Source organism: Copadichromis virginalis, linkage group LG6 (assembly GCF_057382275.1).
Source record: "Copadichromis virginalis isolate Kocher_CV1m ecotype Utaka linkage group LG6, C_Virginalis_male_GT1.1, whole genome shotgun sequence".
NCBI classification, from domain to species: Eukaryota; Metazoa; Chordata; class Actinopteri; order Cichliformes; family Cichlidae; genus Copadichromis; species Copadichromis virginalis.
The window spans coordinates 41,142,198-41,169,902 of NC_140623.1; the positions used below are offsets into that span (position 1 = coordinate 41,142,198).

The following is a 27,705-nucleotide window of genomic DNA, read 5'->3' on the forward strand; positions in this document are numbered from 1 at the left end:
GGGGTGCTTTTGTGTTCGTTTCTGTCTATATGTTTTTTTCTGTTTGCATTTACTCCTTGACATTTTCTATTTTAGTGCAACCAAATAATGTTAAAGTTAAACAGTCTCAACTTTATACATAAATAGAATAACTAAAAAGTTCTGATAATCTATCAAGACAACCCTACATAACAAAAGGTAGTATTACATTTCAAATACCGCTGTAGATTTTATTAATAATTACCAAGGAAATTCCCACAATGCTGCAACAAGAGCAAATTCAGTTTATTTCACAATGTAACATCCTTCCAGAGGAATAATAATTGCTATTATAACAATGAAGACAACTATTAAGTCTAATGACTTACAACTAAAATAGTGATCAATAACTTTGATCGGTTTGTTTTGACTTCTGCCAAAAAGAAAAATCAGTAAAGCTTAGGATGGCTACAACTGTACCAGTATGACCTTCCTGCTTCCTACATAATTCCCAGCCGTCTTTGCACTGCCGTCTTCTCTGCTTCACTCCATGGCCTCTTGACCTTCGCACGGGGGATCTCTACAAATAACACAAAAGACAACATGGACTGTTAACTTTACAACATGTATGTAACCGTAGTTTTTTTTGTTTTTGTTTTGATTTTGAAATGGGGTTCTGCTTGTGTATATTTACAGAAAATGCCAAACCAAACTGTAGGTTCAACAATTTACTCAACATTTTGTACCCAAGATATGTAGTAAGCACTTTTAAATTAAGTATTTTGAGTTCACAGAAACATGAGATCAGTTATTGAGTAATATACCTACAGAGTGAAACAGCAGCCAATTTACTTTTATACATTTTGTTTTCAAAGGTACATGTTGCATCTAGCCTTTTAAAATAAGATGCTAACTAGTTATTAGTCCTGTTAAAATCATTCATCATAACAATATTCTTGTAAAAAAACAAAAAAACTGTCAGACTTTAATAATTTGCTATTGTTTTAAATAAGGCAAATATTTCTGATGTACTAGTAATAAAAAAAACCTGTGCTGTTGGTAGTAGTTCTAATCTAGTTAACTGACATCACATATTTTAAGTCAATTTTTTTTTTATTATGAAATACAATTGCTAATATCCTTGACAATGTAACAAATTACCTAGATCATGATTCAGAACCAAACATAACTGATTGACATGATCTTTTCATTTTATCTGAATTTATGCGTTTTATTTGACAAACTGTCACAGTTTTGCGACTGGCGCACAGATACAATACCAAAGAGCAGAATTAAGTTTTGTCTATCATTAGTCATAAGGCCTGTACTACAAAGCACATTCAACACATCAAGGCTATCTTTCCATAATCTGGATTCACTTAACCTGAAAGTGGCGATCTGGATAAGTGGTCACAAAAAGCTTAACCTGCATGGTCGCATGAAAGGGGTGGCATTGTGAGCATCTGTTCACTAATGATTATTGAAAAGCGTACTGGAAACAGAAGCTGATTTTTCAAAAGATAAAAGTATAGTATTAGGCAAATATGAAGATATTAAAACAGACTGCAGCATAACTAAGGGAGGATTCAGGGTCACCTGGTCCAGCCTGAAATATATGCTTTAGCAAAAAGGAAAGTTTGAAGCCTAATGTAGTCTACTCGATGAGCTTTGTTGCTTGTACTTGCCGTTTCTTGCTGTCTTTTCACAAACCTCACACTGAAAATGATGGTCCATACTGTCAATCTAGTTCACTTTACAAATTTTGATTTTAAAACACAACATCTGTGTGTGTAATTGGTGGAAACTAAAATACGCATTGTAAAAAAAAATAACATTGAGATAAAGTAGTTGTCTTTAATTGGTAAATCATAGGACCTTAAACAGGTATTTTCTATGATAATATAACAAGACATTTTCAGCCTGCATTTTTTTTTTTAATTCCAGACTTGTGAAATGACCTGCAGAACCCTGCCATGTGTTTTGTAGTGCTGTTCTTGCAAAGTGTGAACTCACGCAACACAGCAGGTTAAACTAGTCACTCACCAGAATAGGTAGCCTAACAAATCATAAATGTAACAATAAAAGTGAAGCAATCATTCTTTCAGCTGAACTCTTTAGGGGTCATCACAGCGGATCATCTCCTCAACCTCCTCCTATACCAGCATCCTCCTCTGTCACACCAACCTTCTGCCTGTCCTCCTTCACATCCATGAACCTCCTCTGAGGTCTTCCTCTTCTCGTCCTGCCTGGCAGCTCCATCATCAACATCCCTTGGCAGCCTCCTCTGCACATGTCCAAACCATCTCAGCCTTGTCTCTCTTTGTCTCCAAACCTCTGACCTGAGCTGTCCCTATGATGTAGTCATTTCTAATCCTGTCCATCCTGGTCATTCCCAATGAAAATCGTCATAGCGTTCCTCACTACCATTTTGTAAACCTTTCTTTTCCCTCTTGCTGCTTTCCTTTTATAACACATCACCCCTGACACCCATCTCCACCCCCTCTGAATTCTCCTCTTCAACTTACTGTAAAGCAATACTTAAACATTTTCAATAATTTTTCTAATTACCAACAAAATAATTCTGGATCAATATTATCAAGAATTTTGTGTTTGTGTAGGCATATATTCTGCCACAGAGGACAAAACTATAAGGAAATAAAGTCATGTCTACAACCTGATTCATATACTGCAAACAGAAAATTTTAAATACATTTAAAGCTTAAAACATCTCACCCTTTGCTTTGGCCACTTTGGTTTTTCGCCTTTTCCTCAAAGCCAGTCTTGCTTCCTTGCTCTCTTCTAAAACAGAAACACACAAACAATGGTAGCTGTTATTGTACAAAGCAGATTGTACTGGAATAGAATTTGAGTAGAATACATACAACAGTGTCACTACATTTCAGACAAAAGCTTAAACTCACCATCTACATCTGAACTCTCTTCACTGGTGGGCTCCGGTCTCTTTTGAGAGGAGAAATGCTCAGAACTTCCACCTGAAAAACAGAAACATTCATGTGCCACATCTTCCTAATTCACTGTGTTTTTGTACTGAATGACTCTGTAAAAAACCTGACCTTCACCCATCTCACTGCCTCCTCCTTTTTCATTTCTCTGGGGGACACGGAGTAGCTGCTATGTCAAATATTAGCCATCTGGAGTCACAAAAAACTTCAAACACAAACAGTATTGTTGACAAATATGACAAAAAACAAAGATGCAACAACAACGTGCAAAGGAGCAATCTTAACTTCTCCAAGTGTCACTATGTCATCCTAGAAATGAAATTACTCTTCTTTTAGTTAAGATAATTAAAACAATGCAGCACAACCATTCAAAGGTGCCATTTGTGTAAACATGCACTGGACAAATGTAACAGTTTTTAATTTAGAATCTGGGTCGTGGTGATAAAACCACAAATCTCTGAGATGTCCTTTTTTCATGTGTTGTGAGTCTAGTTCTTGCTGTAATAAAAGAGCTCACTATAGAGTGAGTGTACATGATCAAGTGTTATCTGTTGTATAGACTACTGAGCACTGAACTAGGCCAACAGTGTGTTTCTTTGGCTGTAACATGCCACCCAGTTCATTTTACCATTAGGAACCCAAGCTAACAGGTTAACGTCACTCTCTAATATTAGTCAATGTCACATACATAACTTGCAGTTGCATAGCAGTTTATCAAAAATGCAGCTTATTCATGAGGCAGTATACCAACAGCTGTACTAGTGAGCAGGTAACACTTACCACCACTATCAGAACAGCCATTATCACTGCATGCGAGCGCCACGTTATCGTCTGCAATGTAAGAAATAAATATTGAAAGGATACAATTATATTTGGACATTTTTTATGAAGAGAGAAGTCTATAACATGACATTACTGTAAAATGTATAACCTAAGCTAATTTCTATTGTCATGAGCTTTAACCTCCTATGACCTGAACTCTTTCATGCCATTTTTAATTTCTCTTTGCTATTTGGGCTGATTGGGACCTGATGTAAAAACAAAGAATTATCTGAATTTTTTTTACCTCTCTTGTTTCTGAGAGGAGTGAGATCCACATACGAGGGCATTTGTTTTAAATTTCGATAGAACAGTGGCAGTATAATGTCCTTGTAGAGCAAAATTTAGTATTTTGGTCGAGACAACCCAAAATGTGATGTCCACATATGTGGACATCAGGTCCAAGGAGGTTAAAGTACACAACACTAACAATGCACCATAAAACAACAAGAAGGAGATCATGAATAGAAGACTAATCTTATTTTAAAACCAGTGCCCATTTAAATTTAAGATTATGCCAGTCAGGATTCAGTTTGAGGTCCTCTAGCAAGGAATTCTACATGTTCTCTCCTGAACAGGAAAAGCTGTTTCTCCAAACAGGGATTTAAGTGACATCAGCTTCCAGCTGGAAGCTAACAAAGCCAAAAACTAAATACGACCATAAGATCACTGAGCATGTGGGAAACCTGGTTAATAAGCATTTTTTTTAATTTGTTTCAGAAAAATACATTTATTAAAATCATCAACCAAAAATTTCTTTAAAACATACCACTGCTGTGATGCTGACTTTGTCCTATTGCTTGATTATATACCATGAGACGGTGTTTGTAAACACGTTATACATGAAATTAAATGTAAAATAAATTCTCAGTGGATCAAACTATCTGTTGCATAAATAAATTGAATATATCCAAATAAATTTGTCATTTGAAAATCTGCTCATCATTTCAACCTGCTTAATAACAAAAATTTTCACATGTGAAAAGATATGTTTTTAAAGTTATAAGACTTCACTGAGCTCGTGTATTCCTGGCTGTAAGTAAAATAAGATGTTGTGGTATGACCGTGGTATCAGACTGCAGAGGACTGCACAGGTCTGCAATGAGGACACAGGCTGCAAACAAAAGTTACGTTCAACAACTTTTTGTCTTTGTCTCCTGTTTCTGTTGTCTGTTTGGGACTGTTTCTCATATCTGGCTTACATCATTTATATTATAAAATGCTGAGTTTCAACCATGTGTTGTCCTTGTGCCATTTTCAGGTAAAGAGGCTTCAAATGATTTTCTGATCAATGCCTATTTTATTTACATTTTATGCAGAACGTGGGGCCGATGTGACGCACATGAGTATTGTTCTAGCAGCAGTTGTTCATATTATAAGCAACAAAGAATCACATTTAGAAAACAATCACGTCTGATCTAAGAATCACCTATTCCCACCTTAACTGATAATGATTCTTAATGCATATTATAGTTTGTAGTATCTGTTGTTTGGTCTGTTGTTTGACACTCCTACGTACGATTCAGTAACGATTAAAGACTACATGTTCAAATATTCGATAAGAAGGCACATACCTGTATTTGGCTTGCTGCCGTGGCTTCCTTCACCTAATACCAAAGACAAAAGTCAAAGTTACTTCTCAGTTACAGTTAAATAATCCAGTTACAGTCAATAATGACTTGGAGGTGATACAGTAAAAGTGCACCAACAGTTTTGATGCAGCCCATTACCCATTCATTTACAGTAGCTCACCTCAATAAATATACAGGTGTCTTAGCAGTGAGCGCTCATGCAGGTGAACCTGCTGTAAAAATTGTGACCTACAACTCTATCAAATTTAAAGTAAAACAAAAAAAAAAACATGGAGCATCACAACGTTTCACCCGTTTTAGATATAGTAGTATTAGGCATTTAAAAAACAGAGTGTCATATAGGAAAGCTTATATGCCTTCTGATGGCTACACTGTTAGAGTGACATCATTTCCTTTTTTAACATACTTTTATTAATTACTCTCTGTACATAAAGCAATATTAGGACAGCATGTTATTGTTTCCTCCAAGGTGAGTCTTATTATAACACTAAAACATAGCAGCCAAAGAGACAACACATAAACACACTTTCAATTGTTGGAAGGCACAATTATAACACACTATACAAAAGGCTTATATTTTGTATAAGCATGTACATTATTTGCTTTGAATAGCCAAATTAATACTACATGACAGCCTTGATGTTCCACAGAAAAACACTATCTGAAGCCCACTTCAGCAACAGAACACCAGGCCTTCTGTCCAGTTATGTTTGACGGTGAAAAACAAATGAGAGGAATAAGACAAACGAGGCTAAACGGAGCACGCTGCTCAGCTGGGTCATGCTGATGTGCGGCTACGTCAGTAAATATACTGGACGGACAGACGCTGCTCAGTCACTGAAACATCGACACCAACATAAAACTCCATGTTGGCGTAAACACGTGGGAACGTTTATATTTGATGGATAAAGGAGGACAATGATTTCAAGCATTTTGGATTGTAAACACTTTAAGACAACAAAAGTTAAAGCATTGCTACGCGCATGCGTCACACTTCAGTCGTTTCCTTTACATATTTTGAAATGCTAACTTGATAGATGTTATAGCTGGGCAACTGAGGTTGGGTTTTAACAAAAGATTAAAGCGCTCGGAATAAAAGTGCCTTTCGACTAAATCTAGGCTAAAATTGTGACTTAAAAAGAAGGGGACAAAACCCAGTCAAGCTATAAAATGCCTTAAAGAGATACCCTAAATAAAACGGTACAAACCACAGTTTGGCCGCTTGTTATCTTTAATAAAGTTTGTGAAGAATTAAAAAGCATTCCACTAAGCTGTGTTGTGGCGAATCCACTTAGCCAAAAAAATGGATCGGACATCAATTGGAGAAACGATAGTCTTTATATAAGGCTTCAAAAGGGGGAATGTACAACAAATAAACTGCTCGACATCAGAGCAACATATAATGGCTTCCCAAAACTTTCTTTGCTAGCTAAAAACCCAGAGTAACTTTTGTCTACCACAAAGGATTCTGGGAAACGCAGTTTTCTAATGAAAATACCTGTTAAATAAATTAAATCTATAATTAACAGCTCTCACTAAACATGTGACTAACACTTAAATCACTTACAAAATAATCCAAATGCTGTTATCAAACAAACTGCACTAAAGTTACAACAAGCTGTCTTGTTAAAAGGCTGGAACTCACACAGGTCTGCAACCAAAACACTGCATAGGATTTTTCATTTTAGACTTTTACTCACTGAAACCGTGAAAAATCTCTAACTTCATGTTTTCTTGCAAAAATCATGTTTTTACTGTAATTAAGCGTACATTTTTCCCCTTTAAACTGAAAACCAGATCCGATAATTATTTCTTACGTTAATTTTATATTTCTAAGAGCGAGACTGAAGAGAAATACAGATAGAAATTGCCAGAAATTGAGGGGGAGGGGACGGTAGGTTTGGCATAAAATTTAGTGTTAAATATATCACGAAGGAATCGGTTTTTGTTCCTATGTTCAATTATAAGAAAAATTATGCATAGTTAATTGTAATAAAATATAGATTGAGACGAACTTTATGCATTGTTCAATTAAAAAAAAGTATATTTACTGCCGTGTCATTAAGTTAAAAAAAAAATTAAACTTAATGTAAGATACCTTTTTCTTTCGTTTCTTAGAAAGACAACATTTGCACAGTTTTCATATAGCAAAAATGTGAAATCTTACCTGCAGAAAGCGTGCTTTGCAGTCTTCAGAGCTCCACTTAAACGGCTACTCCGACTGTGGACTGAATGACGTCACATGCCCTGCAAAAGTTTGAGAGCTGCAGTGCAGGTGCGCGGGGGGAGGGTCACTGATGGAGGAGCAGAGAGAGCCAAAGTTTTCTCCTCAGCTCTGACTCTCAAACCTGATTTACAGGCTACAATATGTGAAATAAAGGAATCCTGACATTTATTTTAACTACAGTTTAGTACACATTATGAAATCACAAAATAAAATTTATCTAAAGTAAGATTTAGTTTTACAGTCTAATTAAACTTTATATATATCAGTAGTGGAAAGAGCCATTACCATATTATTTATTTATTTTACACACACACTAAACAGCTATATTAGGTACACTTTGCTAGTCCTGGTTTGGACTCTCTTTTGCCTTCAGACCTGCCAAAGTGCTGGAAACATTTACCTGCCCCTCCCCCACTGCAGCAGCTATGGGGGAGGTGCAGGGCATCAGTTAAGTTGGGAGCAGAGTGAGCTACAATTCTCTGCTCAGCTCTCACTCAGGCTCAGGCTTAGTGTACTGGCCAGAACACATGAAACAAAGGAACCCTGACATGTTTTACTACAATTTAGTACACATTATAAAAGCACATACCAAGATTTATCTAAAGTAAGATTTAACTTTACAGCCTAATTTTACTTTATATACATCAGTAGTGGAAAAGTACTTAGTATTTATCTAAAAGTATTATTACCATAGGGAAAAGAAATACATATATATACACACAGTGGACTCATTGCGAGCCCTTCAGGAGGCGAAATGATGCAATTTAATGCAAAATACGTATTTCATCTGCTATGATGGGAAAGCCAGATATTTCATAGATGAAACTTTGAAATATCTGGCTTTTGATGATGATCAAACATTATTTTTTCTGCATATAGGGGAGAAGCATGTTAGGAGTCGAAGAGAAGGACAGGCAGGAGCGTGGAGGTACTATGACTGGCAAAGGGAGAGAGCTGGCTGATATGACTGGAGAGAAGGAAGGTAGATTTACTGTGTGTGCAGGAGACCAGGTTGAAGGTTGGATGTCAGTTAGAAGAGAAAGAGGAATTCTGCAGTTAGTTTGATAAAGTGGTAGAGAGTGTTGATTGGAGCAGACTTCAGTAGCCATGTAGGTGAAGGAAAGAGAGATAATGAGGTGTTAGATAGGTATAGTGTTAAGCAGAGAAATGCACAAGGTCAAAATTAGGAAGATGGAAATGGCTGGGGTGAACTCATACTTCAAGAAGAAGGAGGAACAGAAGGTGACGTAGAAGAGTGGAAGAAAGTGTACACAGGTGGCTTACATCCTAAACAGAAGGGTCAGTCTGAAAGAGATAGGAGACTGCAAGGTGGTGTCAGGAGAGAATGTAGCCATGCAGCATTGGACACTAGTCTATAGGATGACTTTGGACGTCAAGAAGAGGAAGAGAATGAAGGCAGAGACAAGAACTAAATGGTGGAAGCTGAAGAAGGAAGAATGTTGTGCAGTTGTTAGTTCAGGGAGGAGTAGACATTCTCTGGGTGGAAGGGAAGTGTTACCAGATGACTGGAAAAATACAACTGAAATGGTGAGAGAAAGGCAAAGAAGGTGTTTGGTGTATCTTTTGGAGAGAGAAAAGAGGACAAGGAGACTTGGTGGTGGATTGGACACTTTCCTGTAGTTCCTCAAAGGAATAGCTAAGAGAAAGTGCGATAGTCAGGGGAGATGGATAAAAGTAGACAGGAATACTGGGAGGCCAGGCCAACTGCAAAGATAGAGGTGGCAAAGGAAAAAGCTTATACTGAGTTGTACGTGAGGCTGGGTACTAAGGAAGGAGAACAGTACTTGCATGAATTAGCTATACAGAGATTGAGCTGAAAAGGATGTGCAGCAGGTTAGAGTGATTAAGGATAAAGATGGTGAAGAGAGTGTGTTGAGAAGATGGAAGATAGAAGTATTCTCTCACTGTCTTCATTAATGAAGACATTAATAAAGACAGAAACTGAGGACAGATGGAGGAAAGTTAGTGAATCAGGAAGCGCAGGGGATAAGTAAGGAGGAAGTGAAGGCAGCTATGAAGAGAGGAAAGGCAGTTGGTCCACATGACATATCTGTGGTTGTATAGAGATGTTGAGGAGAGAGGACTTTTTTTTTTTTTTTTTTTGCCTGTCCCGTTTGGCTCTTTTGCCATCAGAATTATTGTCTAAAGGCAAAGAAAGATGCCCAACGGATTTACTTTACCAAATTGACCATCCCAGCCTTGCCGTAATGGTCCATTTGATTCACCTTTTATTGTTTATTTTATTTTCACTTGTTGAATACGGGACAGACTTGACTGGGGGAAAGAAGGGGAGAAAGAAAGAGAAAGAGCTGAGAAGAGGGATAGGGGAGAAGGGCAAAAAAACAAAAACCAACAGAATGGGCAGAAAAAGAAAAAAAAATGCATCTATCGATCACCTGGATCACCTGTTGAGAAAGAAAAAAGAAAACAAGCAGAAGAGAACAAGAGTAATAGAATAAACAACATCACAATGATATATGGGAATATGACAGTAAATACTAAATATTAAGCATTATTGTGCAGCACATAGGATCAACAGAACACAGTGTGCTTTGAGGTAGGAGCCAAAAAGGGTGTAGTTTGTGGGTGTGATCACCCGTGTGTACACCTGTGAGCATGGACGCGCTTCCATCCATCCATCTTCATCCGCTTTATCCGGAGCCGGGTCGCGGGGGCAGCAGCCTAAGCAAAGAGGCCCAGACCTCCCTCTCCCCAGCCACCTCCTCCAGCTTATCCGGGGGAACACCAAGGCGTTCCCAGGCCAGCCGAGAGATATAATCTCTCCAGCGTGTCCTGGGTCTGCCCCGGGGCCTCCTCCCGGTGGGACATGCCTGGAACACCTCACCCAGGAGGCGCCCAGGGGGCATCCTTGTCAGATGCCCGAACCACCTCAGCTGGCTCCTTTCGATGTGGAGCAGCAGCTGCTCTACTCTGAGCCCCTCCCGGATGGCCGAACTTCTCACCCTATCTCTAAGGGAGAGGCCAGCCACCCTTCGGAGGAAGCTCATTTCTGCCGCTTGTATCCGCGATCTCGTTCTTTCGGTCACTACCCACAGCTCGTGACCATAGGTGAGGGTAGGGACGTAGATCGACCGGTAAATGGACGCGCTTGTTTTTTTAAAAGGTTCCTTCGTGTAATGATCTGCTAGAGGGTGTGGGGGGGCCACAGCCCCGTCCTCCAGGGCATGAAGCAGGTATGGAGGAGATCAAAACTCCAGACATCCAGAGGCCCCCAGAACACAAGAGACCAAGGAAGACCAACAGAGGGGCAGCCGCGCCACTGTCCCAGTAAGAGCTGAGGAGAGTCCCAGATGAGGGCTCACTCAGCAGCCGCGGAGCAGAAGCCAGGGGGAGTTGCAGTGACGCGCCCGTGAGCTCCGCCGGCAGCCAGCTGTGCCTGAGTGACCGAGCCCCAGGCTGAGAGGCCGGGGGCACCCCACCTCCGAAGTGGCCCGAGCGAGCCCCAGGATCCAGGCCCCGATAAGCGGCCGCCAAGGAGTGAGCCGGTGTGTACCTGGACGCCCATCCCCTCATCCTCTCATATGCACTTCACACTCAACCAACGTGGAGACAGACATAAAGAGACGCTGTACACACGATCACACTCCCCAAGCGTACTCAACGAACCGGGTCTAGGTACCCTTGCCCCTGGAGGGGGGAACTGCACCCAGACCCAGGTGGTGTTACCCTTTTCCCTGCGGTGGGGAGAGGCAGACCGACTCCGCAGCAGCAGGGAGGCCCCACACTCCAGATGGCCAACTCCTCCTCCTAGCCCCCCCGCTCCAGCAGGCCGCAGATAACGGGGGTGAGAGAAGACTCCAAACCTCCTTCCACCCGCTTATTGTAGTGTTGATGCATGTGTGTTCTAAGGTGCATTTAAAACCCAGGAGGGCATGGAGCTACCTGCCAGAGAGCAGCAGGTAAGCGCATAGTCCCTCCTGCTAGCCCTCAATGTCTACGTGTATTTAAAATTGAGAGGTGGGCAACCACGCGAGGGGTGAGGTGTACACCCTGATGGTAATTTGGATTCCGTGTATCGTGCCCACTCCCAGAGAGGACTTTTTAACCAGATTGTTTAACACAAGTTTGGAGAGTGAGGAATGAATAAGTGTACTGATACCAGTTTTCAAGACCAAGGGTGATATGCAGAGCTGTAGTAACTACAGAGCGATAAAGCTGAGACACACCAAGAAAGAGTTGTTGAAGCTAGGTTAAGAAGAGAGGTGATGATCCATGAGCAGCAGCATGGCTTCTCACTGAAAAAGAGCAGTGCAGATGTGATGTTTGCTTTGAGTGTGTTGATGCAGAAGTATAGTGAAGGTCAGAAAGAGTTGCACTGTGTCTTTGTGGATCTGGCAAAAGAATATGATGGGATGCTAAGAGAGGAACTGTGGTACTGCATGAGGTAAGTCTGGATGTGAGGGTGGTGCAGGATGTGTTCAAGGTGAGGGTGGGATTACATCAGGGATCTGGAGTCAGGAGGAGGGACAGGAAACAGAAATGAGTATACAAGAAGGACAGCTCATGCTGAATGGTATGGAGAGAAAGTTAGAGACAAGGCTGAGATGATTCAGACATATGCAGAAGAGGGATAGAGGAAATACTGGACAAAGGAGGGAGAAAACAGCATGACCTCAGAGGTCAACACCAGAGCCTCTGGTGTTGTGACCCCTAAAGAGAGCATTTCTCTCTCATATATATATATATATATATATATATATATATATATATATATATATGTGTGTGTGTGTGTGTAAATGAATGATGGATCAGGTGATCACATAACATGTAATGTGATCACCTGATCCACCATAGAGATCATAGAGGTCCTCTTTTGGATTGAGATCTGGTGACTGTAGAGGCCATTTGAGTACAGTGAACTGAACTGTTATGTTTAAGAGTGCAATTTGACATCATTTGAGCTTCTTGACACTGGTTATTATCCTCCTGGAAGCAGCCATAATGAGATGGGCACTTCTGATGGATGGGACATATTTAATTTTTATAAAGTATTACAGAACACATGAGTCAATATTATATTGCATTACAGATTATATATTAATGGTAGATTTTCACTAATAGAAGCTTACAGTAGAGGAACCAGGTTTTAATATAAAAGGGAACACAGCAATATATGTATCCTTTGTACGGAAGCCCATGCTTTAATATAATCTATCAAAATTCACCAGTATGATTTATAATAGTTTGAAAAATACTTGAAACAAAACTACAGTTTCTTGCACATTGTCTATATTTATGTTATGTAGACACAATTTGTAGCTCACTACTAAAGCAGGGTCAAGGTGGTTTTTCAGATTCAGTCTCCTATTTGTGGAGATATTTTGGTAAAATATGCTGGTAACACTAAATCGAAAGCAGCCCCTCAAGACGTTAAATGATTTTTTTTTTAACTGAATGGTCTAAAAAAGTTACTTATATGCCATTTCTATAGCAGAGATAAAAGTATGGTTTAAAAAGAGACGCCTAAAATGAGAACCAGAAGGCAGAAATGATGAGCTGCATTAATAATTTCTAAACCTGTCTCACATTAACTGATCAAACCCATGTTAACTAGCACACTGTTTAGTTTAAATTGAAAATCCAGTCGTAATTTTTCAGGAACTGAAGCACTGTCTCATAGCCCAGTTTAGGCCAGTCCATATTCAATATTTCTATTTCAGCATTTAATTCCAAAAATTGTATTGGTGTGCTTTCCAATTTGGGTAGACCAAGACCAGATATTAAAAGTAAGACATAATAATATGTTTAACTTACCTTGTAGGGTCTTTACCCTAAAGTATAAAGTGCCCTCAGGTGACCTTTGTTGTGCTTTGGTGCTATATAAATAAAATTGAATTGAACTTCAAGGCGATAGAGCACTATTTATTTCTCCTTCATTAGATAAACTGTCATTATCTTCATTTGTAGTGAATGGGCAAAGACAGTAGTTGGCAGTAGAGTGCAAAAAAGTTCTTGGGTGCAGTGACTGTCCAAAAGCAGTAGGGGCAGTAGAGAGCAAAAAGTACTTGGGTGCAGTGACTATCCACAACCATAAGGGGCAGAAGGGCAGTAGAGAGCAAAAAGGCTCAGGAGCAGTGATTTTTCATAACCACTAGTAGCCAGTAGAGAGCAAAAGTGTGTGTATGAAAAGAATAGCAGTGTGTATAGAAGTGTGTATTTTTTCTCGTATTTCTATCTTTCTGAGGACCTCGCTCAAACTTTGAGAGAAGCATAAAAATGGCCTCTAGAAGCCATTACAGTGAAAAACAAGTGAGGACCATATTAAATGTCCTCACTTTCCCAAAAGGTCCTCACTCGTAAGGTCTAAAACCCGCGATGGTCCTCGCAAGTATAGCAGAACAAGCACACACACACACACACACACACACACACACACACACACACACACACACACACAGGTGGTGCTGGGAGCCTGTTGTGGTGGTGCAGAGGAGCATCACTATATCATCAGCATAGAAATGAAGGTTTGCTGCAGTGACATTTGGACCAACATTATAAACAACAGCTGTCTGAGAACACAACCCTGGTTCATGAAGCAAGGTACAAATGAATCCATCTACCTGTACGCACGTGCTCATGTCCCAGTCATACAGGCCTAGAGACTGCTCATTGACAACCACTGGTCACCAGGGAAAAGTGTGGTGCTAGAATAGCATTCCCCAACATTTTGGAACCACGGCACATATTTCACATTAGAGAAATCACACGGCACACCACAAAACTAAAATGTCACAACAAGCATATTGATCATTTTTCTCCGTGCATCAGGTACAGAGGAATTGCTTTCTTCTGACCACTGCCCATGCTTCATCTGGATCGTAACTTTCTCCAGGACCCAGCTCAGACTGACTACCTTTTCTTTTCAAATATTTTTTTGAAAATTTTGCTATTGCTATTATCACTGTGGTCTCAAAGCTCGGCTATTATGTCATTTCTTCTTCCTCTTCTTCTGTTTTACTGGCAGTTGAGAAGCCATTTAATTAGAGCAGGTAGTTTTACTGCCCTCTAGTGGAGGAGAATGTAACTGTGTTGCCTGTTATGCTGATCACTTAGAGTACTAATCAGTACTAATCAGTACTACTCAGGTGGAACCAGATAATCTTCCACGGCACACCTATGTGCCGCAGCACAGTGGTTGGGAAACACTGCGCTAGAAGATCCTGTGGTTTCCAGTAGCTGGAAGCAAGGAAGACGTCCAGTTGTCTGCAAACGCTTGCCTAATATTCTCCAAGCTGTTGTGAAACTGTGAAAGCTGTGGCATGGATCGGCTTCAAAGTAAAAGTAAAACCTTGCCATAGCAGAGATACTCACAAAGGAACATCTTTTACTGTGAAGGTGAATGTTTCTCATGTCAGGTCTTCACTTTTTCAAGCTTTGCCACAGTTTGCAGAGTAAATGTTACAATCTTCCGTGCAAACGGACGGTTGGGGCAATCTGCTAGCCCCGAAGCAATCATAGGCTGGTTTTTAATGCTGCACCATTTTTGCAACCAATTTCACCCAGCAACAGGCAGTAACCACTCATCACCAGTTGGGAAATACACGTTTTCCCTTAACACCCCATATTTACCAGGGAGAAGTCGCTTAATAGTATCTAGGCCTGTGTGGCTCAGGCATTAGATGAAGTTAAAGGTCAGCCTCAGAGTTAAATCAGGGTTTTATACCACAAGGTTAGGACAATCCGTTTAACACTGACCAAGGCTCACACACAAAATAAAATGTTTAGGGCACTGAAAGATGAGGAAAGACTGAGGAAATCAGAAGCAGCGAGGAAACAGATTTACTGTCATGTGTTAACTCTCGAGAAATAGATCAGGTCTTTTCATAACACAAGACTACAACAGTACATACAGGCACTGCATGAAAAGGTTTTCACATCTGAGTGACACTTGGAGCAAAAATATGCAACTGATTGCAGAAGAGAAAGAAAACAGAAGAAATTAGGAGAAGATGAAAGGGAGAGAGAGGAGTGGACAGAGAGAGGTTTTTATGAGTCCTGTGAGTGTGTTTGTCAGGCTGCCAGGAAGAGCAGCTGGTTTTGTTCATTTCCAGAACTTCTTCGATGCATGGCAGAAAGTGGAGGAAAACTGTCAAACACACTGATCCACTTTGGTATTTCATCAGTCAACAGTCCATATTTCCTGATTATATGAAGGAAAAGTGCTTAGTCAGAATTAATAATGGTGAGAATTTAAAGTTAAGATAAAACCTCAACAGGATAAAGAAATCCCAGAGTGCATAAATCCAAACAGACTCTGATGAGTGCTTTAAAAATACTAATAAAAAAAAAACATGAAGACATTCATGAGTCTGTCTCAAAAATGGTAAGAAGAAAAAAGATTACTGAACAGGGGTCTATGAAATTATTTGTGATTGTCAATAGATAAATGTGGCCAATCAAAACTTTTTTTAAAGAAACTATATGCAAGATCCCAAGCCTGGAATCTTTCCCAAATCAAACATTCAGATATTCAAGATCATCAGAAACCAGCACCATTGCTGTCGAACAGCAGGGCGCCAGAAAAAACTGAGCTCCTGCTGGATGAAGACAGTGCAGGAGGAGAGAGGGAAGGTGTATTTGGTGGCAAACTTAAATAAAAGGGGGAAATGACAGGTAGAGGGAGAGACCTGGCTGATATATGGTTTGGCAGAGGAGGAATAGTGAGGGGACACTGGGCGAAGGATGCTGAAGATGGAGCTGCCAGGAAAAGAAAAAGACCACAGAGACGGTCCATGGATGTAGTGAAGGAGGACATGAAGGAGGCTGGTGTGACAGAGGAGGTTGCTGGGGTGAGATGGCGGCAGATCATCTGCTGTGGCAACTCGAGAGGAGGAGGAAGAAGAAGAAATGTGATAGCAGTTTAAAACACTCAGAAAAATACTTAATTATCAACAGAATAATTATGTTAGTTATGCTGAGGGGTGTGCATGATAACCAGCTGAACAGCTGCTGCCAGCGGGGAACCTTTTATGACACCAGTTTGTAGCTTAAAGCAAAAATTCTTGTTCACTTTCATGTTTTTATTCTAAACTCTACTGGGGCAGCTTTGCATAACTAAATGTTCAACATAAGCCTTCTTTATCTTCATCTCCTGTCTAAAACGAGCTGCTTTAACTCCTCCTCTTTAAGGCAACTTTCTTCTGATTGGCTGCACCAGAAGGTATGAACAGGTGGGTGGACTTTTTGTTTTCACAGCCAACATCTGTGACTATTTATCTGATATGTGTTTACACACCTCTCTGCATTTAATCATTAGTTATTATTAATCTCTGGCTCTCTTCCACAGCATGTCTCTGTCCTCACTTCCTCCCCCAAACCCAGAACCTGTCACAGCAGATGGCCCCGCCCCTCCCTGAGCCTGGTTCTGCTCTGAGGTTTCTTCTTGTAAAACAGGAGTTTTTCCTCCCCACTGTCGCCAAAGCGCTTGCTCACAGGGAGTTATATGATTGTTGGGTTTTGTCTATTTTCTTTGTATTATTGTAGGGTGTTTACCTTTCGATATAAAGCACTTTGAGGCAACCGTTGTTGTGACTTGGTGATATGTAAACAAAGTTGTATTGAATTGAATGTGTAAATAAGTTTCAAATATGAAACAGACATTCATCGTTTCCTGTCCTGATCCGTCCAATCAACCAGTTACCTCGGTTTTCACATCACCCTTAATCTAAATCATCTCAGCTACAGTTTGTTTGTTCAATTAATCCAAAAGGTAAAAAAAAAAATTGTTTAAATAGTTTCATAAAATTCAGCCACACAAATGTGATGACTTACTTTTCTGCATGATCTTTGTTCTGCTATGTCTCCACAGAGCTGTCCAGTCCTTACCTTAAAGAAACTGCTGCTCCTGTCTGTGAGACCACAGGAAGGATTTCTGGGTTGCGAGCTGGAGGCCATGTTGTCTTCCTGTCAGCAGGACTCGGTCCTTCTTCCTTTTAGGTCAGCGTCTGCAGAGGCTGGCGCTCTGTGGGACACAAACATGTTTCACTTCAGACACTTGAGCTGTGGTGCACCCAGAGGAAATTCCAGTTTCGGCCACAGTCGGGGTTACAGTGATGCTCGTCTGCTGGGAATCTTTGATTGTCACTCTCCTCCCCACCTCCCCTCCCCCTTTTTTATTTTGGGCTGAACTGCTGTCCTCTGATTACCTGTCTCCACCGTTTCCTCACCGTATCACATTTTCACTCTCTTCATTCCTTCATCCTGTTCTCATGTCCTCATCCCGTCATTCATAATTTATTTTCCATCCCGGACAGCCTCAGTTCCAACACAGCTGCTTTCCTTCCCCACCCATCAAAAATTAACGTCTCCAAATATGAGAAAACGTAAATGTCTGGTGGTTTTTAACTTCCATAAAGTGAAAACAGAAACAGGCCTGCACCTTCACATTTTTAAAATCTCTTTTATGGTCTTTATCTTTGTCTCTTTGTCTCTCGACCTGCCCTTCTCTGCAGCCAGGCTGAAACTATTAAGACTAGCACTTTCCTTTCCTGCAGAGGTTCATAGTCCTGGTGAATCAGGGCGATGCGCCATTTGTCCGTCAGTCTCCACATCCACTTTTATCTCCCTCAGACAGGAAGCCATTAGCCCCACCCCTCACCCCCCCCACCCCATCCCTCTAACCCGACCACCACCATCACAGACTGAGGGGGAGGAAATAAAAAACCAGAGACAGTTCACAGGTTCAGGTCAGGAAAGTGACGACCAGCTCATCCACACTTCATGGTGCCTCAACGAACCCACCCTCAGTTCAATGAAATATAATACAGAACATATCCTGGTGCAACAGTTTGAATAAAACTATGAATCTTCATGTATTTGTCTGCAGTACTGCTCTGATTCAATTATATTTTTATCAGGTTTTTAAACACTGATTTATTGTATCATATTTAAATTTGTATTTTTACTGACTTTTATTTAATTTTACTTATTGAGACATTTTATTACACGAGCCTTTAACCATCCAACTGTCCATTTTCTATCACTTATCCAGGGCCGAGGTTCAGACCTCCCTCTCCTCAGCCACTTCCTCCAGTTCAGTCGGAGGAACACAGGGGCGTTCCCAGGCCAGCTCAGAGATACGATCTCTCCGGCGTGTCCCGAGTTTGCCCCAGAGCCTTCTTCTTAGGACATGCTCAGAGCGCCACACGCAGGAGGCATTGCAATCGGATGCCTAACTCAACTCCTTTCATGCAACTTTGGAGGGGGGCGGCATTTGGGATATTTTTAATCATAAAAATGTTTCCTATCATAAATTTGGGAAACTACAAGTTTACAAAAATGGACCCTTTGTGTTTCAAGGACAATAGAAAGAAGCTTTGTTTTTTTATATATTATTCCACCACAGATAACAAACCGGCAGCAGGATGATTTACTGCTGCAAAATATCCTAATGTTACATCTACAACCCAGAATCATCATTGTTGTTATACAATAATGTTTAAAATTTGGGGGTTTTGACAGATTTTTAAATATTTATGTTTTCTTGTTTTTTAATGACATTTGTCACATTTATTATGCACGGTACATTATGTTGGAACATGTTAAGAAAAGAGTTTTTAGGTAACTTTTCAATGAATTTATGACTCTGCTGTTTATCTACAAGTGATGGAGGCTATTCCCAGCATTTACATCTGTGCAGGATGTCGTGACACTTTAGGGAGGAGCAGTTCAGGTTACAGCACAGGTTATGTTGTAAGGTTTGTGGCTACAGCGCATCTATAGATTTAATGCAGAACTATAAACTCTATTGTTACAATATTGTTACAGAAAATTTCTTCTGTATGAAATATAATGGGGTCATAAATGAGGTCATCTTAGTCACTGAAACTGTTTGGTTACTCGAGGGTTTTCTTTGGCTGCTCTAACCTGGGAATTTCCAAACTACTGGGATAAATATACTAGTGCAATGGCTCAAGTCCAAGTGCTGTGTCAGCAGCACACAGGGCAGCGCCTGTTTCATCACACTGTTTGGACAGGAGACATCTCATCCATCTTTTATATACAGTCTATATTGGAAATCAGATTTGTTTGCTAAGATGAATCAAAAAGTTTACAAGGTGATAAAACAACAGCTTAATACATGTAGCCATGAATTTAAAGATGTTACAGCAGAAAGAAAAGCATTAATCAGTTACATACAGGAAATTGCTCTGCAGGGATTATTTCTGAATCTGGCTTCTGAAGTGACGACGTTCAGATGTTCTCCGTCGTATTTCAGTGATGATGTTTGAATGCTTCAGTCAGACATGCAAAGAAGACCCTGAATCATCTCTAAGTTATGCTGCAACAGGGTTTGGCTGCTGTGGGTTTTATTACAGACAAAACAAGAATAAAATGATTCTAATGACTGAAAGTTAATACTGACTGAGCAATACTTGTTAGTTACAGCCTGAATAACCCACAGTGAAGTCAAACAAATGCTGGTTAAGCTCTAATATAAACTGTGCAGAGACTGCACCCATTTCCTGATGTTCTCTAAACAGAACCGATCGTCTGCTTCAGCCATCGCGGTTTCATTTTGACAAACGAAAGAATGTCAGGAGAAACACACATGACGTGAACTTTACTTTCTTTGTCTTCTTCTGCTGTCGATTTGGTAAAAGGTGTGATAATAGCTGACGTGCCAATGAAATCTGATAAATGTGTTTCCACAACACAAACCTCTGAGCAGCTGATGGATCACAGAGCATGCTGGGTAATGTAGGAAAACAAGATGAGCACCTCTTAACAGCTCCATCAAAAATCACCTTTTTTTTGTGAGAGCTTCCAACCTAAGAAAGAAATTATAAGACAGAGACCTGGCACTGAAACTATGATCCAGATGATTTAAAAAAAAAAAAAAAAAGCTATTTGAAAACGTCCTTCAGGGAGGAAAATTCAGGAAATTTCTCAAGCAATACAGCAAGTAAAATTATCACCCCCAGACGATCCTCGTTCGAAAACTAACCAGAAGTGAGCCCATAAAATCACCAGAGGTGGCTCGTCTTTCCCCAGACTTCTACAAAACCACGAACCCACAGCTGTAGTTGCCGTAATGTCAGAGATTTGTTTCTAAAGTCTCCTTTTGGAGCACTACGATGAACGTTTTCACTGTTACCATCTCGGTTTCAATTATAGGGCATTAGCCAGTGAGCATACCACGGATAATCCTCTGTTTTGAAGCATACCATGACCAAGATCTACAAAATGGACCGAAATGAGTGACTGAGCCCATTAATGCAGCAGGAAAGTGTTTACAGATGTCAGGGGTTGGAATGCCGTTTTCCCAGGACCGGAAATGTTTTTCAACCACAGCTTTCGCCATCCGATGGCCTTCAGCCAGAACGCAAGTTTATTTCAAATCATTTCACTTTATTTTTTCTGTCCTGGAAGATACGTCCATGTTTTTTTACTGTCAACTGGGCATTAAAAGAATTCATGCTAAAGGCACTCAACCATAACAATTCACCCAAACTGTAGCTTGTTACAGTCACACTGTATTCAGCTCTGTGGTGTTGAATTTTCCATCTGACTGCAGTCAGGAATGAAGCTCTGTGCCACACTGATAACAGGATCATTCACGCAACGCAAGCTACAAAACATAGTCAGCACTACTATTATAACACAACAACAGTGCAAAGGGTTAAAATTCGAGTGAAATGAAAGTGTTTAAAGTAATAAAATTCTATTTATATGGCACTTTTCAAGATAATATCAAAGAATGGTCGACAGGAAAACAGCTTAAACATCCAAGTAAAAAGTTCCTCAAAAGCAGAGTCCACAGATCTCAGGCTCGGTGGGAGAGAGTTCAAGAGTCGGAGGTCACTCTTGCAAAAGCTCTGTCTCCTTTAGGTCTCAGCCAGCAGGTCCTGGTCACATGACCTCAGGGACCTGCTGGGGATGTATGGGTGTAAAAGTTCACTGATATATGCTTCTACTCGTCCATGCAGAGTTCTAAAAGTAAGTGGAGTTTGAAGTTGACGTGAAGTCAATGCAACTGAATGAGCAACAGTGTGACATGTGAGGCCTCGCAGCAGCGCTCTGAACAACCTGCAGATGTTCCAAGGAAGTTTACCTAAGTAAACCACTAATTACAAGAATCCAGATGTGATGAAATAAAGTATGGATAACAATTTCCAGTTCACACAATAGAACTCAACTTTTAATGCTTCTTATGTGTTAACAGTGGAAGCGAACCACAGACTTCATATGATCTTACTGGACTAATATTAAAGCTGCTGTGTTGTACAGATCATCAAAGGAGTTTGTGCCTCAGATCTAATGAGTGAATTTCTTGGGTTTTGTATGTTAATTAGTCCTAATTAGCCAATATGTGTGTCTCCGCTTGGACTCCCGTTGTTAAGAAATGCAGCTTGCTAACCAAGCTTGATAGCATTAGCTAACAACATCTGGCTTCAAAAACAATAACAGCATTTAAAATACTAATGTTAAAGCTTCAGAGTGCATACAATACAATAGCAAACAGTAACTATCATCTGTTTGATGCACTCCAACACTAACCCATCCAACCATGTTCAACCTATAAAAATGGAAAATATTCATTTAATGTTTCAAACTGCTGTGAAACTGCGTGATATTTTCTCACTTCTCGTTACAGCCGGTCTGTAAACGTCTTTCCAGTGGGTTTTTATTCAAACTGTCAAAGACGGCATGAAGTGTGACTTTACTCAAACTCTCAACAGACAAACAAAAAGGCAAACAGGGTCCGTGATGCTGTCAGAACAGCAGAGCATGGCGATGGGGGGCTGCAGGCAGCTGCAGATAAGAACTCCCACACGTGGGTCATGTTATCGCTCTGAGGCAAACCAGATGATGGTGTGGGTGTATGCAGGAAACAGCCATTTGGAGGGCATTTGATTTGAAAGGTACATTTAATCAAAACAGGGCAAAGGAGTTGTTTAAAAAGGATCGACTACAGTAGAGGAAGATGATTAAGTGAGCTCTTTGTGGCTGCAGAGCAGAGCAGTGGTTGTTGGTGAGTTCAGCTGAACCCACTGGCCCAGGGAGGACCTGAAGAATCTGATCACTCACAGATTTTTAAAAGGAGGACAGAAGGGTTGGATTACTCTCATTTTTTCCATGAGCTGTTTATGAATCTCTTGTCAGTCAAACACCAAGTGGACCAACAGCCTGACCTCTAATCACAGCTTTAAGAGACTCCTGAAAATACTCAAAGTGCCAATCAGACAAATCCAGCTTCACATATAATCAGAGTGCCACAGGATTAAATCATGGTTAGAAACTGTGTCAGGCACCAGCAACGCCCAGCCAAAACTTTCCAAACGAAAGGTCAGCTGAGAAAAGCCTGGATATTTTTCCCTGTGCTGCTCCCCTTTAAATTAGTAACAGAAACACTGGATGGAGCTGAGCTGTGAGCTCCTCGGTGCAAACGCTCGGACTTTACCAGACTAGAAAGGAAGATAAAGGGGCAGAAGATGGAGCAGATAGTTTGGGAATTTCCAAATGAGATAAGGAAGAGAAGGGTAAACAAACACTAGAAACTCCCGTCAACCCAAACCAGCCTGTAACCAGTGCTTAAGATGTGGCCTCAAAGACAAAGTGCATCTAGAAGCTGGCTAGAATTGGCTTAACATGACGTGTGAAAACTGAAAAATAGCTGGCCAGCTGTGCCAAATCTGCCTACCAGCACCTCCAAAGTGCTTTAGTTATGAGTAGTTCCTTTAATCAGGTGTATATTTCATATCATATACACATATATGAAAAATGTGTTTGAAACAGGTTTGAAAGTTCTGTCATCAAAGACAAAACATCAACATAAATCCACATTATGTTGAATTTACACAAGACTTCCCTCTCTAGAAAAATACCCCAATAATTTTATTGTAGCTCAGCCAAAATTTGACATATTCATGAGATAAAAATCACAAAGAATGCATTGGGAGAGAACGAGAACCCTTAATTTAAGTTAAACACATTTTGTTTTCCTTCTGTGTCTGTAGGACATAAATGTAAGACTCTTCTCCCAGAATCAGCATCTGGAGGTGTTTCTCAGCAGAAGAGGACCTCATCTCCCTAAAACACAAAGACTCACGATACAGTAATAGCAGCAGTGCATTTAACATTGTGACTGTAATGATTTTTGAATGAGCACTTTGCAGTTTTGCAGGCTTACTTATTATAGATTAAAACACACATATGGCAGCAAGCAGCTGAAGAAGCATCCTCACAGTCAAGCACGGAGAGGAAACGTCATGCTTTGGGCTGTTTTTCTGCTTAGTGTACAGGATGACTTTGCTGGATTGAGGGGCCAATAGGTCACGATACGTATGTCACATCTTGGACAAGAAGCTCCTTTCCTCACGCAGACGATGGGCCTACATACTACCACAGCAACAACTAAAGAAGAAGGCCTTTCACGAAGTGGCCTAGCCAGCCTCCAGACCTCAAGCTTCAAAGTGACAAACGGCAAATAAGAAACCTGAATGATTCAGAGAGTTTGTGGTGAGTTGAGGCCCAAATCTCTCCTGAGAAGTCTGCAAACCTGACCAAGTAACATCTTACTGCTTTAAGGGTTTCTCCATCAAGTAATAAGTCATGTTTTGCATGTGATTAAATACTCATTATACTCAGTAACAAGCAAATCAAACCAAACTTTTAGGTGATTAAAATAAAATTATTTCTTTGTAGGTGAGCAAACTTACAAATTCAGCAAATATTGGAATTATTTCCCCCACTGTAGGTACTAAGATGCTGCAATGATTCATTACGATGAATGCAATCAATGTTGTTTCCTTGAAGAATAATTCTGGTCTATTCTCTATTATCAGTGGCTGTAATATTATGTACGGTAACCAATCGAGTCATGGAAATGTTTAAACACTTGAATTCCCTCAAGACAAATGAAACAAATGAGTTTGGTAGATAAATTCTGGCATTTAAATGTTCAACCAGAGACTTTTTCTTTACTTGAAATCTTTGTGAAATAACACATACAGTCAGCGCAAAGCCAAAATGGGAAAACCAGAACCCAGCGCGTTTCTGCAGGATCACAGCGGACATCAGTGAGGCTGCAATCAAAGCGCTCAGTGTTAACATCCCCAACCGGACGCTTTACTCTCACACCAACCCGAGCGGCCGTTTCCCCGTCCAGCCAGCATGACGTCACTTTCCATAAACCTGTTTGGAGTTTTCAGTTCTGCCTTGAAGGTGCGGGCAGATGTGATTTAAACAAAAACTCTGTTCTTCTAAAGCCAATGCAGACAAAAACAACATCAGCTTCATAACCCAAATCTGACAATCTGGCGAGTTATTTCTCATTTAAAAACCTTTTTGCTGAGTCATTTCCCCTGTGCAGCATGTAGAAAGGGTGCAAAGTGCCAAAAATGCAGTAAAACTAATCTCCTTAACAGATTCCAAAGAAGCTTAGATGAGGAAATTGGGAGCTTATTAGGCCTCTTCTAAAAAACATCAGCTAACTATTTGTTTAGGAAAGAAAGAGTCGGATATGCATTTAGGTGCAGACATCTTTTTGGATAGAATCACTTCCTGCAGTTGTGAAAGCGAGCTGGGACATGTTGCCACCAGATACAGAAATTCTTTCAATTTCAGGAAAACCCCCACAAAATCCAACCTGTGGATTAAACAAGTGAGGGACTGTGCGAAAATTATTGCAGGGAATAAAAGGATCACAGCTGAGGAAGGATTAATACGTTTTTCATAAAGCGAGTGAGGTAACTCATTTGGTAGAGCAAGGAAAGGTAGCTATTTTTCCATTATTTCACTATTATTATTATTATCACTGTTAGTGTATAATAAGGTGCACCGTCTGACATGTATTTACATTTTTCTCATTAGTCTAGTACGATTAGTTTGTTTTGCATGTACAGATAAAGAAGAACTTGTCTATGCATACAGTCATAGCCAACCTATCATCTGTGCTTATGGTGGTTTATGTGTTATACATTTTTTATATATAACACATCTATATGTTTTATAGATATATATATAAAACATATATATCCACATTTGTGTGTTTGTCACATTCATAAACTGTGAAGTGAAAAGGGAAGTGAAGACGACGCCTCTCACAAACATTGTTAAAATTATTTTTATGACCTTTTTTTCAGTTGTGTCACATTTAGCAGAGCAGTAGCTGAGAATCTTCCTGAAAAGGTTAAATATCATCAACATGTTTGCTGACGGACTCGCTGCTATAAACCTGCACAAATCATCCGGTCACAGCCCTCTGGGAATGACAGCTTTGTTCTTTCTTCTATCGTTAGACATACGCACCTCACTGGAAAATGAACAGTAACATTCACAGTACAACTTCAGCTTTGAAAATGAAGCCTTTTTTAATAAGGATAAAATCTTTGCATGAAATTGTCCGCACACAGAACTTTTGTGTCAATCCCTTCTCTTGTCCTTTTCTCCTCTATGACTAAATATATCATTCTTTGTGACATATTAAACTTCAAAACCTAAAATAACGGGTTTAATGGAATCTCCTGCCAATTGTATGCAGACGATACACAGCTATGCTTTTCTGTTAAGCCCAACATCCTCAGCAGCCTCTCATGCCTCAGCGAATGATTTTCTGCCATTCTTTGTTAGACGTATCAAAGTTTCCTTCATCTCATTTATAGTAAAACTGAGGATTTTATGTTTGGCACGGACACTTTTCCCTAGGAGGTCAGTACAGTAGCTCTTGCCAGCACCATCAAATCATCTACTCAGAACCTCTGCATCATCTTTGACCAGCATCCGAATTTTGAATCTCACATCTCTCAGCTCACCCTTGTTTCCCTCATGTCAGAGATACTGCAAATACGTCAAACCTTTCAATCAGTTCCTTTCCTATTTAATCATCTGGAACTTTTCTCTGGCCTTGATTATTGTAATTCTCTCTTCACGTGTATCTCTCAGTCCTCCATAGCCTCCCATTAGTGCAGAGAGCAGCAACACGGCTGATAAGAAAACTAGCCAGTGCTCACATATCCCACTTATTTATGGATCTCTTCACTGGCACCCACTGAAATTCAGAATAATCTTTAAATTCCTGTTATTAACATATATTATATATATAACATATATACACATATTAACATATAAAGACCTAATTGCTGGAACCAACCTCTTCGATCAGCCAATCATGGTCTCATTACTGTCCCACGCTCTGATTTTAAAACCAGAGGTGATCACATTGAGTTTGTAGTGTAGCCCCCAAACCCTGGAACAACCTTCCTCAGCCTATCACGTCTGTTAATTGTTTTAAACCAAGTTTTTATTTACACTGTGAAGCTCTTTCTAGCTCTGTGTTTTCCAAAGTGCCGTAGAAATAAAATTATTCTTTGTATTAAAACTTGCCGCTCACCACAACACCCATTAAATCATCTGGCCTTGGTCAGAAAGCTTTTTTTTACGTTTAAACCCTGCTAGCCTGGCACTGGGGACAAAGAGATTTACTATATTTCAGAATTTGTTTTGGCTTCACAGGGGCATCAAAGGGTCAGAGTAGAAGAAAGAGTGGAAAGGTCCAAAAAGTAAAGCACCCTGAGGGGATCTTGTGTTTTTTACGACAAAGAAGAGTGTGATGGTTTCTACAGTGCCTAAAGTAAAACTTTTACGTCTGGGTTTTATCATATTTGAAAGAAAAATCCAAAGCTTTGAAGTCGCAGTTTGATTTACAGCCATGAACATGTGTTTACTTTTACCAGCAGCTTTATGCTTTCAGTTCATGATGGAAAAGCAGCTCAGCCTCATGTGAACTTTACAAAATGCTTCTGCTGTGATAAAATCAGCTTATTTTAGCGATGCCGCTGCAGAAGGAAGCGAAAAGGCGCCCCGTGTAAACAAAGTGCGCAGAATAAACAGACTTTAGCGCATGTGTCGCTGTTCCTCTGCAGCACGGGAGGAAAACTCCCGTCACCCGTGTCTGCAAACATTTTAACGTTTCCTGAAAGTTTTAGAACTACTGCGTCCACTAACCTTACTGTGGTTGATCTAAGTCGGTGTGTTACTGCTGCTTTTGTCCATGATAAAAACCCTCCGGGATGTTTCGGTTTGTCCGACGGCACCGAGGAGCTTCTGGTCCCCCCCAGTGTCTGTCGGTTACATCCTTTAACGGAGACTTCGGGGTTAGACA

The 27,705-nt window shown here is 40.3% G+C and overlaps 1 protein-coding gene and 2 long non-coding RNA genes across 4 annotated transcripts in view; all 3 read right to left on the bottom strand.

Annotated features, from left to right (window-relative positions):
• LOC146708529 (ras and Rab interactor 2-like) overlaps nucleotides 1–27,705 on the bottom strand; it is a 52,824-nt gene extending 25,119 nt beyond the window's left edge. The window contains exons 1-2 of one of the 2 annotated variants that reach the window (XM_085460478.1): nucleotides 27,549–27,704; nucleotides 17,427–17,562 (exon numbers count right to left, since the gene is read on the bottom strand). In XM_085460478.1, the coding sequence (XP_085316604.1) occupies nucleotides 17,427–17,495 (69 nt within the window). In that variant the 5' untranslated portion in view covers nucleotides 17,496–17,562; nucleotides 27,549–27,704. Of the gene's footprint in view, nucleotides 1–17,426; nucleotides 17,563–27,548 lie in introns of both variants that reach the window. The other variant, XM_085460479.1, reaches the window with a different exon arrangement.
• Nucleotides 244–3,031, bottom strand: LOC146708530 (uncharacterized). The gene is made up of 2 exons (XR_014920965.1): nucleotides 2,880–3,031; nucleotides 244–2,757 (listed from the first exon to the last, which is right to left on the bottom strand). It is a non-coding gene; the product is annotated as an uncharacterized LOC146708530 (long non-coding RNA).
• On the bottom strand, nucleotides 3,038–10,083 carry LOC146708531 (uncharacterized). Its single transcript, XR_014920966.1, has 3 exons — nucleotides 7,500–10,083; nucleotides 5,315–5,347; nucleotides 3,038–3,752 (listed from the first exon to the last, which is right to left on the bottom strand). It is a non-coding gene; the product is annotated as an uncharacterized LOC146708531 (long non-coding RNA).